The 15,897-nt window shown below is 50.5% G+C and overlaps 1 protein-coding gene across 7 annotated transcripts in view; it reads right to left on the reverse strand.

The window, feature by feature from the left end:
* Window positions 1–7,294: 7,294 nt before the first annotated feature.
* TP63 (tumor protein p63) overlaps window positions 7,295–15,897 on the reverse strand; it is a 102,264-nt gene continuing 93,661 nt past the window's right edge. For 6 of the 7 annotated variants that reach the window (XM_040566791.1, XM_040566790.1, XM_040566792.1 and 3 more), the window contains 4 exons: window positions 13,449–13,606; window positions 12,476–12,620; window positions 11,498–11,591; window positions 7,295–10,260 (listed from right to left, as the gene is read on the reverse strand). In XM_040566791.1, the coding sequence (XP_040422725.1) occupies window positions 9,964–10,260; window positions 11,498–11,591; window positions 12,476–12,620; window positions 13,449–13,606 (694 nt within the window). In that variant the 3' untranslated portion in view covers window positions 7,295–9,963. The remainder of the gene's footprint in view (window positions 10,261–11,497; window positions 11,592–12,475; window positions 12,621–13,448; window positions 13,607–15,897) is intronic. The other variant, XM_040566797.1, reaches the window with a different exon arrangement.

The raw sequence follows: 15,897 nt of genomic DNA on the forward strand, positions 1-15,897 counted from the left end.
GCCTTCTCGGAGGTATTGCAGACGCCCTGGCTTAACCAGGCAGTCAGGGGTTGACCAAGGTGCTCGTGGGGCCCAGCATCACTGCACAGGGGGCAGGAGGAAGGCTCAGCTCTCCTCCTCTTGGAGGTGTGAAGCAGAGCTCAGAGTCCTGCAGCGTGTGCTTGGTGCCTTCCCAGCCCCAGTCTCTAGCTGGGCTTCATCCCCTGCAAAATGCCAGCAGCCCTGTGCTGCTTCCTGGCCAGGGGAACACCACTACAAAACCACCACCAAAAAAAAAAAAGTTAAAAAATTAAATTTCCATCAGTTCTCTCTGCTCCTGAGGGGCCATGAAGTGCCTTCACTTCCACCGCCCCACCTGCCCACCTCCACCTACCTGCTGGCATCCCCGGCAGGGCTTTTGGTGGCATCCAATTTCCTCACCTCCCAGGCAAGTCTGAAATAACCCCAGACAACCACTGCCCATGGCCAGACCATCCCTGACTTGTCTTAATTATTCCTTGCTAATCGCTTTCCCTTGGGTGGAAGGCGTTGCCCCATCCCCTCGCTGGGGTTGGCCGAGTCACCGCTGCCAGAGCTGAGCAATCCCAGCGCGTGGGGGTTTGGTGCGTGGGATTTTACCATAAGCCCTCTGCCTTCAGTGCAGGGCACAGCCCAGCCAGCTGGGAGCAGCTAAACACTGGCTTCCCCGTGCCCCTAAAACAGCAGTGTCAAGTGAATAGTTAAGCAGACATAAAGGGGGGAGTATAAATTATAATAGCAGTAACCGTCTTGCTGCCCGCAGCACTTCATGCTGGAAGGAAGCTTTCCTGCAGGGAGAGCACAGTAAGGTCGCTGTGCCCTCAGCAACAGGCAGGCACGGCCACAGGCTGCTCCCACCCAAACTAAGCCCTGCTCAGGGCTTAGCAAGGAGGTTGTGGCTTTGGGGCTGAGGCCAGAGCCAAAACACCAGCAGGGAAGGGATCGCCTCGTGCTCACCAGCGCTCAGGGCGGCTCGCTTGTTGGTGTGGAGGAGCCCTGCATCACCTTCACAGGGCCAAACACAGGAAGAGGGGCTGGGCTCCGTGCCACGGGCACCTCGCCATGTGTTGGACGTGACCCTCCAGCTCTTGTTTGGGTGAAGGACACCCCCACAGCAGCACTGGCGAGCACCTTCAGGTTGGCATCTCCTCCCCAGGCTCAGCGCCAGCTGCTTGACCACGTCCTTGGCACAACGGGTGGATGCATTTATCTTGCATTTTGCCATGACGCATGGATAATTTGATGCAACTGTGCATCCACCCACACCTTTAATTAATCAGTTTTTTTTTTTTTTTCTTCACGTAGCGCTGTGCAATATTTTGTTTCCTAACAGCCCTGCTACAGAGGACTGGGATCTGTTGTAACATTTCTTACCCAATTGCAGCGCTGAGGGCTATGCAGCCAAGAAGTTGGATCACATGTGTAGAAATCTTCAGCATTGTCTCCAGAGGCGATTTCCAAGGAATCAGAAGCCAAATGAATCAGAAGCTCACAGAAGGATTGGGGGGGGGGAACACAACAAAAACAAAAACCAACCAAACAAAAAAAAAGAAAATCAGACAAAAGCAACTTCAGGAGGAAAATGAGAAGTCAGCAGGTGCCCTGGGGTGCTGTTGAGGAAGGCCGGGAAAAACTGGAGGAAATCAGAGGCTCTCCTGGAAAACTGGAAAACACTGCTCTAGGGCACATCTCAAACCCCTTCCAAGGGACCAAGGGGCCTCCCCAGCATCTTCCCTTTCAGAGCTGCTCATCTTGCAGCTGCTGGCAGGGCACAGAGAAATGCAGCTATGGCCAGGACATGGCCAGGTACGACAGAGCTAAAAAATGCTCAGACTGAAGCTGAAAAGAAGCTGAAAACAAACGCCTGACATCTGCATGTCCTCACCTTGCAGCTGAGCAGCCAGCTCACACCATTGTGTGCACCAGAGTGGTTTGGGCACCCTTCCCTCGGGTCTCCCTGTGGGCCACAGCGGGGACCTGGAGGCCAGGGCTGGGTTGAGCAACAGGAGCACCTCGGTGTGAGCAGGGAGCCCATGTGGGCTTAGCATGACCCTGGAGACTGGATCCTGCAGGAGCACTGCCAGCACAACATCCTCACCACTCAGCCTCTCCATCTCCTTGTAAAACACCCCCATGGCAAAGCCCTGCGCTGCGGTGGGCACCTGCCCGCTGCTGGGGGCTGCGCTCACGTTTGCCCCCCAGCCCTCCCAAAAATCGCATGTGGTTCCAAAACAGGCAAGGTGAGCTTTTAAAGCATGCACCAGCAAACTGAGCCAGAGCCAGCAGCCCCAGCAGGGAGCCCCGGGGGGGGAGGCAGCACCCTGCAGAGCCATGCAGGTGCACAGCGGGGTGCTGGGTGCCGCGGGCGGGTGGGCCCTGGCGGGGTGCCGGGCTCCCCACCCAGACTGGCTCAGCTGGCTCCTGCGGTGGCGTGGGAGCCCCGAGCCGGCCGCCGGTGCTCCAGCCAGGTGCTGCAGTGGGAGTTCCTGGCTGCGGCGTGCGCTCCCTGCAAAATCCCTGGTGGTGTTTTCTCAGCTGGAAGAGATGCGTATCGCTGGGGCAGCGAGGACCTTTTTGCAGCCGAGGTGCTGCATGCGTGGAGGGAAGGTGGAGCGTGTCTTGCCCTCGGGCTGGGCACGCAGGGCGCTGCTGCAGGCTGGCCGGGGCTGCGGGGTGATGCTGCACCGGGGAGCTACACGGGGCTGCTTGCCTCCAGCCAGCCTCCTGGGGTGGGTGAGCTCTGGCTCCTGAGGCAGCTTTTGTCAAGCCAGGGCATAGCTTCAGCCTTTTGGCACCCAAGATCTGCCCGGGGTGAGGGCAATCAGCCCTGCTGCTTTGGCAGGTGACAGCTTCACAGCTTTGCCTTCTGCCTTTCCCATTGGTGCCGGTGCTGGCTGGCACGGGCACAGCTCTGGGGGATCCCTGGGTGCACAGCAAAGGGCAGGAGAGCAGCACCTTTCCCCAGGTGCAGCTACAACACATACTCCTCCAAAACCCCCATAGGCCGCTTGTTTATCCAAGCCATGCAAAATGAATATCCAAGAGGCACCGAAACAGCTCCTGCGCGTGGGATGGGTTTTGTGTGTCTGTGTCAAAAAAATAAAAAAATAAAAATAAAAAATAAAAGCCAGTTCTGGAAAACACGGCCACCCTGCTCGGGGAGGAGCAGCCCGGGCAGCCCCGTCCGTGCTGCCGCGGATCCGGGGAGCCCGGAGCGCAGCCCCGGCAGAGGGCAGTGGTGCCCGCCCGCTGCGCTCCGCTCCTCTCGGAGGAAGCCCCAGCGACAAAAGGAACCGAGGAATGCGGGAGCGATCTCCCTTCGTCTCTCTTTTTTTTATTCGTTTAATTAAAAAAAAAAAAAAAAAAAAAAAAAAAAAAAAAAAGTATTTTCTTTTCCCTTCTGCTGCTAGATATTCATTTCGAGAGTATTGGCTGTAAAAATAGAATAGGAAAAGCACCAGCTCTTCCCCAGGTCTCCCAATTTTTTTTCTTCTATTTTTTTCCTCTATTTTTCCCTTTTCAGCCCCTGCACCAGTTTCTTCTCTGCACGCAGAGCCCCGCAGCCAGCTGCCTGCCTGGCACACGGCTCTGCCGTGGGAGCTTCTCTCGCAGAGCAGCCCTGAGCCTCAGGACCTCAGCAAAGCTGATTACAGGGACAGAGCCATCCTGCTTAATATTAACAAACAAACTTTGTCTTCCCTTGACCTTTATGCAGGCAATAATGAGACCACATCTTCCAGGGCATGATTCAGAGTGGGAAGCTAATATGCTCTGAATGGCTCCCCAGGGACTTTCTTGCCACTGATGATGCAGGGAGCCTAATCTCCTACCCTAGGCAGTTGGGAGAGACAATGTAAGCATCTCCCTTGTATGCTGTAATGGTTGGTATCAGCCCAGCTGCCTGTGAGTAATTGCTGAGCACGCCAGAAGGCACCCACCTCATGTTGGAGCACGCATCCCCACCGTCAGGGGAAGTGGCACAGCCAAAAAAGCCACTGGCTGCAGTGCTTATGTTGGTGCTGAATGCAAAGAGCTGTGCACCACAGTGGAAGTGAGAAAAATCATCTGAATGCTGCATGAAGACCCTCCCCAAACACTTAGAGCTAACAGGCCGATATCCAGATGCCCGTGGGCTGTGTCGGGTGTTGCCGGGGGAGCGGAGTGATGCCCTTTGGCTTCGGTGCTGCAGGCACCCGGTTGCCGCACGCTGGCCCCAGGCTGCCACTTGGTGCTCACCCACAGCCCAGGGGCAGGCAGATGCAGCTCCCCTCCCCCCCCCACCCCCCCCCCCCGCAAGCTGTGTGTCTCCTGCCCCCTCCCCTTCCACCCCCCAGCAGCTTTTCCTTTACTCTTCCCCAGTCGCAGGCATCTGGCTTGCTTCATGCAGGCAGAGCTGATGGCTCCTGAAACACAACACACGAGTCTGTGGGAGTGTTTACAAGGAAGTCAAAGCATTTTAACAAAACCAGCTGCCCCTTCCTCCCCCAAAAAGGAATCAGACCAGCATGTCTGTGGGGATCCTGACGGCTGAGCCAGGGCAGCACAGCTGTGCTCACCCAGCAGCCGGGCACAGTGTGATGGGCAGCCCCCAAAGGCAGGAAGAGGGGGCTGTGGAGAGGATCCAGACCCCACTACAAGAAACACATGCATGTAAACACATAGGTGCACAAATCCAAAACCACTCAGGCCCACAGAGCTGATATTAACACCTTGTGCTCAAGGGACAACCTATCTAACCCAGAGAGCATATAAAGGAGAGGGACCAGCATACGGGGCCCTGAATGGGACAGCAAAGTTGCAGCAAAGGGCTACTGCCATATACCCCTAAGTAAAATATTGGCACTTCATTCCTAAGGAAGTAAGCTGGGAGAAGGCTGCAGCTAGTCCTTGCTGACAGAGTATATAGGTAAGTTTCCTTCATGTTCATCTGACCTTCACAGCCAATGTATCCGAACATCTACAAAAAGGCTCCAAAACTCCGGCCTCCTCCCTCTGCTGTGTGCTCAGGAAGTCAATTCACTGCTCTCATGGGTCACAGACAGCCAGAACATCTCAGGCCCCAGACCCCACCAACTCCAGCCTGGCGGCCAGGCGAGGCTGTAGTGCCCAAACTGGCTGCCGAGGGCTCAGCACAGGCACAGCCCTCGCCCAGGTGGCCACGCTCACCAGACTGCTCAGGGGAGCTGAGCAGGACTAAAGCACTGGCCTGGTGCTCAGCTCCATGCAGCAGTTGGTACGAGCTCCACGTTTCATAGCTCAGCACATCAGAAGGCCAAACATCCTGAGGTCGCACTTGGTGCTAGGACTGGCTGACCATGGTTTTCCCACTGAGGAAAGAGGCAGTGGGGGAAGACAGATCCTGAAATCCCCCCACTGGCAGCTTTGCCATCAGGAAGGAAGGAGATTCTGCACAGGACAGGATGACCATGTTGAGCAGGACACCCTTCACAGGCTCCACTCAGACATTTGCCAAATTTTGCTTTGTCTAAATAAGTTTTGTCATAGGGGACTGCTAGCTTCAGTGTGCTTAGGAAACAGCATAGGAGGGCATGCAGGTCTTGAGAGGTTTACAAAATACAGCAGGAAGCTTATGATGGATCCCTACCCTGAAAACTTCACACCCGCATATGAGTTCTCATTATCCAAAGACAGAATTCCAACAGGACCATGTGGAGGATGAAAGGGAGAGCAGTAGCCTGGGATTCCTCTGCACCAAAACCATTGCTGTCACATAAGCAATGTAAAAGTTTCTGATCCAGCAATGGTTCAGAGCAGACAGCTATTGCAATCGTCAGCAAACATGTTTCAAGCCTATCTGGTTAATGGAAACTGAAATCTTATTTTACCTGATTCAGTTTGCTCATCTAGAGGCAAGGAGCCCATCAGCTGAAACAGCAAGTTCTGGCAGTCATTGTAGCAGCACTTCTCTCTTTGAGAGCAGCATATTAGTTTTTAATAGCACATTCAAGCAATCCCTGCCTATCTGACTGGAACCAGGGGAATGATGCCTCCAGCTAGCAATATCCGGAGACAAGAGCTTCTCTAAGCCTTTGGCTAAAGAGAAAAGCAGCAGTGACCAGAACCAAAAAAAAATCAGGCAGGCATTCCCTGCCCTAATGGTTAATGTGAAAGTAACTCTCAAGAGAAGCGACGGCATTTTCCTCTTTTAAGATCTTTGTGATTTTTTCCCTGACCTTTTGGTGCCTTCCTGCGCCCTTTCCCCCAACCATAACCTCAGGAAAGCTGTGGGAGGTAGACATTGGTTTTATACAGAAACCACTGACAAAGCTGGGCCATTAATGTGATGGCCCATCAGACTGAAGCAGTACAGCCAGGAGGAACCAACATACAAAGAAAAAGGCAAAAGCTAGAAGAGAAGATGCATGGTGAGCAGGGTCTTTGATGTAAGCTAGGCATGGAGGGCAGGCATCCCTAAACTCCAAGGGTGATGGTGGATGTGGCTGTGCAAGGCTGTTTCACAAATGTGGAGGAGGGGAAAAGGGGTAGCATAGTACTGCCCCTGCTTGCCCAAAGCCCAAATTCTCCCCCACCCCAGGCACACACAGCATCCACACCATTGCAATGTTTGAGCAGGATTTTGAATATAAAGCATTTCCCCATACCCTGTTCAAAAACAGAATAAAGGATGAAAAGGCAAAAAAGGAACTATGCAAACGATCCACAAGCCAGAAGCCTTCACATTTCAGTGAAAGGCTTACAGGGGTCAACCCATGCGATATGCCAGAAAGATGACAGATGTGGATGTGGTGACACCTCATAACATACACAATCAACATAGATGATATGGAAACATGAAAGGTCTCCCTGTTGAATAGGAAAGGCTTTTTAATAAAAAAAAGCAGAAGCTGAAGCAAGAAATTCAGACGTTCTCAATTTTAATGGTGAACATGAAGCCAGGTCTCAAGGGAAGTACACAGAGAGGTGATTTTCCCTCTCCCCAGTCTTGGCAGAAAGACAGACACCTTTCTGGCAGACAGACCGAGAGTGCAACTTAATGGACCTAACATGGGACTGCATGAAATTTAACAGCCACTGGATCAGCTGCAGGTCACAGCAGCCAAACCACCACCACCTCAGCCCCTGCGTTGGGTACAGCTGCAAAAGAAGTGACCAGTGAGCATCTAAGGGGATTAGACAAACGCACACATATGCAGAGGTGACACTAGGCCCCACTGCTCAGAGGAGTAAGCAGCAGCAAAGGCTCATTTCCAGGGCGGCGCACAGGCAAGAAAGGAAGATGTTCGGAAATTCAGCATCATTTTCAGTCCGGCTTTTATTTTCATTGACTTCAACAACAAGGTGTTCCAAAACACACACAAGTCCTGGTGCAGGCAACACTGTCATTGCTACAAGCATTGGTAGATCCCATGGGCTTTGATGTATCAAAAAAAACAACAACAAAAATAATCACAGCTCTACAGGGGAGGGTAAAAGCTACAGCTGTTCAAACTCACGTGAAGATCCCAGTTACACATAAGTGCACTCCGTAGTGGTATACAGTGGAAAGAAGGTTTTCACAGCATATATTTTAGTCACTAGTGATGTAGCAGAAAAGCTCCATCTTACTGCTGAGTTGAAAAGCAGAAACTAATGTTCTTGTGCCCAGCCTCTGGGCACAGCATTAACTGCATTAACCTTGGTAGTCAGAAGCTTCCTAGTTCCTAGAATGAAGGTAATGAAGGAAGGTAATGAAGGCATCAATATTTGTACAGTACTGAAGCAGCTCAGAAGGATTATACAATGGAGATGCAAAACCATGGAGGTGAGAAAGGCATAACCCAGCTCACCCCCAGGACCTTGCAGAGTACCCGCACTAACGCTTTCCCCACACTAACACTGCCCTGCTGAATGAATTCTTGCATTGAGTCAAGAGCAGGCTGACTCGCTTCTTTTGTAGCATACTAGAATAAAAAAAAGACATAGTAAGTTTTCACACTGAGCATGTTAAATACTTTGAAATCTAGGACGCTGCTCTTTGAAGTGTTACAAAACAAAATGATAAAACAGGTTTTCAGTACCTGCCCCCTCCCCTCAACTGCAAAGTAACACAGGAATCTCAGTATGAAAAAATACAAATATATTTGTCCAGTGACGACGCCATTTGTTACACTGTATACTGTAAGCATTCTGCATAAAAATAATAATTAAAAAACAGAAAAACAAAAAACATTTTATTGTGGTTCTGTCAGACCCAGTAGCCCAAGAAGAAATAAAAATTGGCATGTTATGCTGTAGGAAACAAATTACACATACAAAAAATATATATACACACTTTACAAGGTAACCATCTTATATTACCGCTCAGAGCTATCCAAAATAGGCTTGCACAGTTACCAAAAGGCAGTCTTTGAATGCAACCTGGCACAATGGACAGATGGAGGAGGATGCTAACAATGTTGATTACGTGAAATAAGAGGCACACAGCAGGGCCCAGAAAACAGCCACTGCATTGAAACAAGATTTGGTTGTAGCAAGGTAGGATGACAAGTCCTTTAAAAGCTGCTTCTTTCATCTTTCTCCAGTAAAAAACAAAGTCAGGCTTACTGTTAACAGCAAAAGCCAACCTGAAAGCAGCTGTCCTGAGCCGAGCCCCTTGCTTTAGCTTCTCCATACATCAGTCTCACTACCTTGGCCAATATAAACATCAAAGTGTTCAGTTACTTGTCCAGAGTATCACTGGCAGTCAGAGGAAATGCCTCAGAGCACAGCTGCTGTTCAACCAATGAAGAAAATTTTTTTTTTCATGTAAACAGGACTTCTGCAGTAGCAACACTTATACTACCATGGAACTGGTACTTGTTCCGAGGCTGCTGGAAAATACATATTATATATAATTTTTACTCTGCACTTCTAGTTGCTCATTACTTAGTCTATAGTCCGAAGCAACAAAATAACAGATTCCAGGCTACTACAGGCATGTCTAAAGACAGCTCTACTTTAATTAACCAATCTAACAGTCTAAATAAAGAATTGCCTTGGTTCTGGGTAGCTGAAGCCCTACAAATCAGTGTGCAGCTCCCAGTAGGTCCTCTGGTCAGAGGACAAGCAGGCAAATCCTTGTGCTAAACTAACCAGGCAGCATATGTGGCAAAGCCTAATTCTCTAGCTTAAGTTTCAGTAGTAGTACAGAGTGGCTAACATTGGGTGGGGGACAAGAGTCAGAATTACTGACGGCTGTATCTGTATTTATATCCTGACCGAAGCAAACCAGGATATACAACTAGAGCGTACATTCAAAATGAGAAGAGATACCAGGTTTGTTTTTCCCCTATAGAATGCAAAGGAAAAGGAAAAGGAGGATTGCAGGTGGCCATAAGCTCTGGCCTGTCCAGCAAAGTGCATGTGCTCTCTCCGCTGGAGAATAGTATACATGAACAGAGTGCTCAGCTCTGGGGGAAGAGGCTGTTTAAGTGCAACATTCAGCAGACCAATTCCCATTTGTTTTTCAGATGAACTGCCGGTTTGGGATTTAGTGGCTTTGGGTGTTGATTTTTACTTTTTTGTTTTTAGCTTTTTTTAAAAAAAAGCTTTAACCTTCCTGCTTTTCAAAGTGGGATTGCTGGATGACAGAGAGAGTTTGCAGGTCAGGACACCCGCAAGGCGTGTGAGGATTCAAAAAGTCAAGAAAAGAAGCCCTCTCCCCAAAGGAAAACACGAAACAAGGACAACGCCTTCTCGAGAAGGCCAACAGCTTTCAAGGAAACGCCACCCGCCTTCCCCCTTCGCTCAGCTCCTCCTCTTGCAAGAGCTGGGGTGGAGGTTGCGGTCCAGGAGCATGGCCTAGACAGCATCAAGGGCATAACTAGCGTGAGCGAGCAAGGAGGCTCCCTCCGCCCTTCGTCCAGGGGTGCAGTACCAAGCAGAAGGGAAGACAAATGAAGGGCTGAGCAGTTTGTGGCTGAGGCGGGGCGGGGTCTGCGGAGCTCACTCCCCTTCCTCCTTGATGCGTTGCTGTTTGTTGCGCCGGGCATCCATGTCGAAGTTGAAGTCGTTCCACTCGTCGCGGGGTGGGAAGGAAATGGTCTGCCGGAGCGTGAAGCGGACCGCGTCGATGACCCGCTCTCCCCGGGTTTCACTGGAGCCCACGCTGACAGTGGAGGCGCCGCTAGGGGTACGCAGGAGGTGGGGAGGGGAGGAGAAGTCATGGAGCTGCCGGTGGTCCAGGATGCCCTTCCAGATGGCGTGGCGGAACTGCTCCGGGATCTTGAGGCTCACCAGATCCTGCAAGGCAAGGAGCAGGGCTTAACAGGGCAATCCCTGGGCAATCCAGGGGGTCTGGGCTCCAGTAGAAGCAGCCTCTGGGCCACCCTGCAAGTACTTAATTATTAACCCACGGTGGCTGCGATGCGCTACAGAAGACAAGCCACTGATCCTGAAGGTGGTGGTTCACTGGCTCACCACTCCTGAACAAGTATGTGTAGCTGAGAGGCAGCAAGGACTGATGACACAAGGTCCCTTTTGACGTGACACATTCATGCATAAGATATGATGACCTAAAGCTAGAAGTTTAACTGGACTGCAAGGCCTCCAAAACTCCTGTGGAGAGTTCTGCTGGTTGTCTGTGGTGGGGGATGTTGGACTGCAGAAGTTCAACAGCTTTGAAAAGTTCACTGTTCATTTCAAAGCCTGCAAAAAGGATTTTAGAATTAAAGTTTGGGCTCCAATATTCAAAGCTCTGTGTCTGACTCTGTAGAAACTGCCTAAATGACTTGAACAAAGCTTAAGGCAGAAACCTAAGCTTAAAACATTTGGACTTCGAGGCCCCATCGCCTCTGCGGGTACTGTACTTGAGGGCAGCCTTACCTAACTCTGGGAAATGTGACATTGGCTTTTGAAAACAAGTTAGCAACCAGCTTTGGTTAATTTGGGTCAGCTTTTCTAATTAGAGCATCAGCAGAAGGAAGGCAGCCCAGCCTAGGAAGCATCACAGCCTTACAAAGTCTTGGGGCAGAAAAGGGAGAGCCAACTCTCTGGAGAGCAGCAGCATAGGATAGGAGGAAGCAACCCTGCAGCAAGAGCCATGCAAGAGAAAAGGCAGCTGGGCCAAGATGTCAGTGGCAAGGGAAGATTAAGGTAAGGCCAGAAAACAGAAGCAGGGAGGGGAAAAATGCAGACCACTTCTAGATAGCCTACTTGTCTGCAGGCAAGTGAGGTGTTTCAGAGGAGTGTAAACTGAAACCAAGCCTTGCAGATTTAACAGGCGTGTGGGCTGGGGCCACTTTGGGGACTAAAAAGGACAGCAGTGGGGAGGGGGAGAGGCACTTTCTCTGTGCCAGGCAAGGTAGTTACAACCACCAACTGGCACCGAGTCCAGCCTCTACACCTCCCAGTAAGTTTTCTGTGGTGTGCAACAGTCTTAAATCAAACTAATCACATAAAAAATACTGAGTCTGGATTTGACCTGTTTCTACAGCAGGGCCAAGACTGCAAACAAAGGAAATGGTGAGGAGTTACTTACATCCATGGAGTAATGCTCAATCTGATAGATGGTGGTCAGCCCCTGGGTCGTGAAATAATCCACACAGGATGAGCAGCCCAACCTCGCTAAGAAGCTGCAGAGGAGGAAGGAAGGAAGGAGAGAGAAAAAAGGATCACCCTGGCTGCAACAGCCCAAACCACAGAAAAACCAAACACTAAGCCAACCTGCAGCAACAGGAAATGAAGCTTTTACCCTTGGCTTGACCTTCTCCAAGGCATCCCAGGCCAGCAAGCCACATCGCTGCCACACCAAACAAATGAGGGAGTCCTTCAATCTCGGCTCCTAGTAGACAACCCTCATGGCAGCACCTTGCCTTAGCCGAAAGCTGGTGTTGCATTCCAGACGTCAGGGCAGGAAGGCTCCCAAGGACCTTCCTGCCAGGCCACTTCACCCGGAATGCAGCTGAGCCCATGGCAGCACGCCACATAGAGGGCTTCACCAAGGCGGTTGGTCTGGGGCTCAGACACATCATGCACCCACAGTACTTGAAATCATCACGTTCCTCTCTAAGCATAAAGGGTCATGGGGAGCATTTTTCAACCTGTTTGACTTCATGGAGGGCAGACGAGCTGCATCTCTAGGGAGGCTGGTTGTACTTCTGACCCCAGCCACAGCTTGCTGTATGGCCACAGAAGAAAAAAATACAAGTGTCAATAAAAAATTCTGACAGACTCCCTGGCTTACTTCAGGGTGCCCTCTGCTCCACCAGTCCAGCAGATGCTGCATCCCTCGGCTTTCTTGCAGTCCTGCTGTCCCTGTTTCTCTTAGCTGCTCAGAGGTGGGGGTTTGAGGCTCAGGGCCCAGAGGGTGGCCCAGCCTCAGGCCTGCCAAAGCCCACTGGATCCAGAACTCCAGGAAAATGGGGTGAGGGACCTGGCAGGGGCCACTCAGGCTCCTGGCACGAGGCCTCTGCTCCCTGTGGGTAGGAAATGTGCTGGGCAGCCTGCTCCTGCTCACCTGACAATGCTGCAGTCTGTGGGGTATGGAGGAGGGGGAGTGCAGTGGGACGTTGAAGGCATGGAGAGGGGAGGCGGCAGTGCCTGCGTGGGGCTGAGGCCATTCATGTCGCCGGTCATGGCCATGTGGGTGCCCATCATGGGAACTGGAGGAGAGAAGGAGGAGCACATTGTTACCGAGGCATCCCTGCACCTCACCTCACCCCCAGCACAGAGCAGCCCGCAACCCAAGCAGCCTTAAACTCACACAGAAGCAGCTCAGGAGGAATTTAAGGCAGGGCCCCCATGACTGCACAAGGACCAGATGACAGACAATCCTGCAGGAGCTCTCCCCTTGCCGAAGCTGCTGCTGGCAGCCCTGCCTCTGCATCACCTTCCCTTACAAACAGGCTGCATAGAAACCTAAGCAAGCTGTGAGCATCTCATCTTTCCCTGCTGCAGGAAAGGAGCGGGACTGAGCCAGCAGAGTAACCCAATACAGAAGCCAAACAGCTTTGTTTTCAGAGACACTGAGCACCCAAAGGGGATCAGCAACAGGTGCGGGCAAGAGCCCAGCGCTTTTGAAATTAAAAAAAAGCAGCACTTCTTAGCCCCCAGAACCATGTCTGTCATCCTGGATTTACAGGGCTGCTGGGCACTCTTCAGCAGCCAGGAGGAAACAGGTTACAGAGCTGGGAGCTGCAGACATTTCCTTTGAAACTAAGGAGCGTCTTAATTGAAATGAAAGAAAGTTTGCCAATGTTTCCATCTCCTCTGCCGGGAAGGTCTTTAAAGACAGACAACAGTGCAGCCAGCCAGATTTGCAGCATGAAGGAGCTCTGTTCACCCCTGTGAGGCTCACAGAAGGATGCTGAAGCCCGGAGAAGGCAGGTGACTTGCCCTGTGGCACAACAGCACCTCAGAAATGTCCAGTCTCCTTCCCCAGACCAGCAAGGAGCACACACTGAACAGGAGGAGGAGCAAGGGTTTCTTACTGTTGGTTCCCATGCCGTCAGGGATGGTGGTTGGGGTCAGGGCATTGCGCTGCTGGGGGTTAATTAGCTGGCTGACTGAGGGCAGCTTGTTCATGCTGTTCATTTTGCTGAGTGGCGGTGAGTTGGAGCCATAGGACGACTGTGACTGCATGGAGGTCCTGCAAAGCAAGGAGATGTTACAACAGGAATCACAGCATTTGATTAAGAGTGCACATCCAAGGGGATACACATCTTGTTTGTAGGATGGTGAGGTCCTGCTACTAAAGTCAGACACTGTGGGAGTGCTGCAGCTAAAGATCATCCAAGAGAGTCAACATGAACTAAGCATTTTCCCCACATATTCTAGGGATTTAAAAAAATGGTGAAATACCAAAGAAAAAGGGCAGCTTTGCGTTTGGCTCAGATTTTTTTATTTAAAGAAAAGTTTCCACATTACTTTTTCAGTTGAAGAGAACGTACCCAAAGCCACCACACTTTCCAAGCCAGAACTTGGAAAAATATTTTTCAAGTAAGCTCTCTTTGTGGTCAAATACTTTTTCCTAAGAACAAGAACTGAGAAAGCTATCTCAAATCATCTTAACTACTCCTAAAACTGATGGCAGCAGTAGTTTTCAGATCAGGACACATTTATCACCTTGGTTTCTCCAAAATTCATAGTTATTCATATAAGCAGGCTATTACCATGTCTATATAAAACCGGAGGGTCTTTGCATAAGAGACTCCACACACCTTAGGGAATAGACACCTAGATGCAACTTTTGTTGGCATTACAAAGCCTTGTATCCAGACCCCACAGGCTGCTTGCAAAGAGTATCAGATTCCTGTAACCGTCCAACAACACCACTGACCTCCCTCAAGTCCAGACAGCCCCCAGCTCCATCCCGCATATCTCCAAACTGGGCCAGAGGCTTGCTGGCAAGCTCGTCCCTCCCTAGCCCCGATGGTCCCAGCTGCAATCCCACCTCGTAAGCGATCTGGAGCATGAGAACTGGGCTGCTTCTGAACAGCAGCCCAGCTCCAAGCTCAAGTTACAGCTGCGGCATCCCATTTGGAGTGAGGTCTTAGTTGGAATATGCGGAACACGACCATTAGAGCAGGCCCAACAGCACGCTTGACAGGGTGCTGCTGGGCCACAGGAGAGCAGGTTCTCTCTCTGCACACCAAGGGAGCTCACAAGACTGGGCAACGACACTCAGGAAGCGGGCACGCTTCCCGAACACAACATACCCTCACACAAGCCTACTTGCTGGGCTTGCAAGGAGCCCAGCACCCATCTGGCCATACCAGAGTGACCCCGTGGCAAGTGAGAAAGGGCACATTCCCATCTGATTCCCCACTGAGAAACTCGTTCGTCTGGGTCTAACTGGCTACGCCAATTCCTGGGAACTGGCTCTCCTTCTATGCAAAGGGAATAGTTATTAAAATAAGCAAAGTGTAAAGGAAAGAAAAGGCTTATTCTTGGGTAATTTATTAAAGCCTTCAGCACTCAAGGTCAAGTTCCATACAACTACATCGTCTCCAGCTTCCTGCGCTTTTTAAAACTTGCAACGGTGGGTGGAGAAATATCTATGCTAACAGGCTTGAATATCTAAGGCCCTGAAGAAATGTTACTTAATTACACAATTACAGGAGGTGCAGAAGGGTGTGAACTGTCCTTTGGCAGTGAAGATGCAGGACAAGATCCAGCAAACTTCATAGACTCAAGGAAGTGGAAAGCAGAAGCAGCTTCGCAAATTAATATTAATGATGGCAGCAACTCCCAGGGGGAAGTGAAACCAAGCCACGAAGTTCAGACCCAGCTTTTCAGAGCGAAGGGAATTATTCAGATCGGAGGTTTCACTTCAGCAATTATAAAAGTTGAGGCCAGCCGTAAGATTCGAGTCAGACGGACACTACCCTTAACTTAAGAGACCTCTAATTCTAGTCCGAAATCTAATATTTCTGTTTTCCAAGTTCAGGAACCTGGACTAACTGAGCTTCAGCTGAAATTTATACATACCTGAGGAGTCCCTTAGGGCAAAATCTGAACGCCATGCAAGTGAGGAGGTCACCGTGTACAACAGCCTCCACAGTGAAATTCCAAATGAAACCAACAGAGACTTCCCAAAAGAGATTTATTTTCAATATTTAAGCTCAGGGAAGGTTTTATTTTATAGAGCTCATGGCTCTGAACACTTTTTTTGGATACCTGTTGGTACAAAACAAGGTTCTGCAAGGAGGTCAGTAGGGGGCCTAACTTTGCTCTCAATGCCACCAAGAGTGACCTCAACAAAACTAGTTATGCTCCTGCAGAACACTGGGGACAAAAAGTGAACAAAAGCCAAAAGCACCCTATGCTATACAAAAAAGAATACATACTTTCACTTACAGCTAAAGGACTCCATTCTCATCTCTTTCGTACTCTTAAGAATCAAGATTAGCTCTATTAAGACAATTAAACTCAAGTCAA

This window comes from Cygnus olor, chromosome 9 (assembly GCF_009769625.2).
Source record: "Cygnus olor isolate bCygOlo1 chromosome 9, bCygOlo1.pri.v2, whole genome shotgun sequence".
Taxonomy (NCBI): domain Eukaryota; kingdom Metazoa; phylum Chordata; class Aves; order Anseriformes; family Anatidae; genus Cygnus; species Cygnus olor.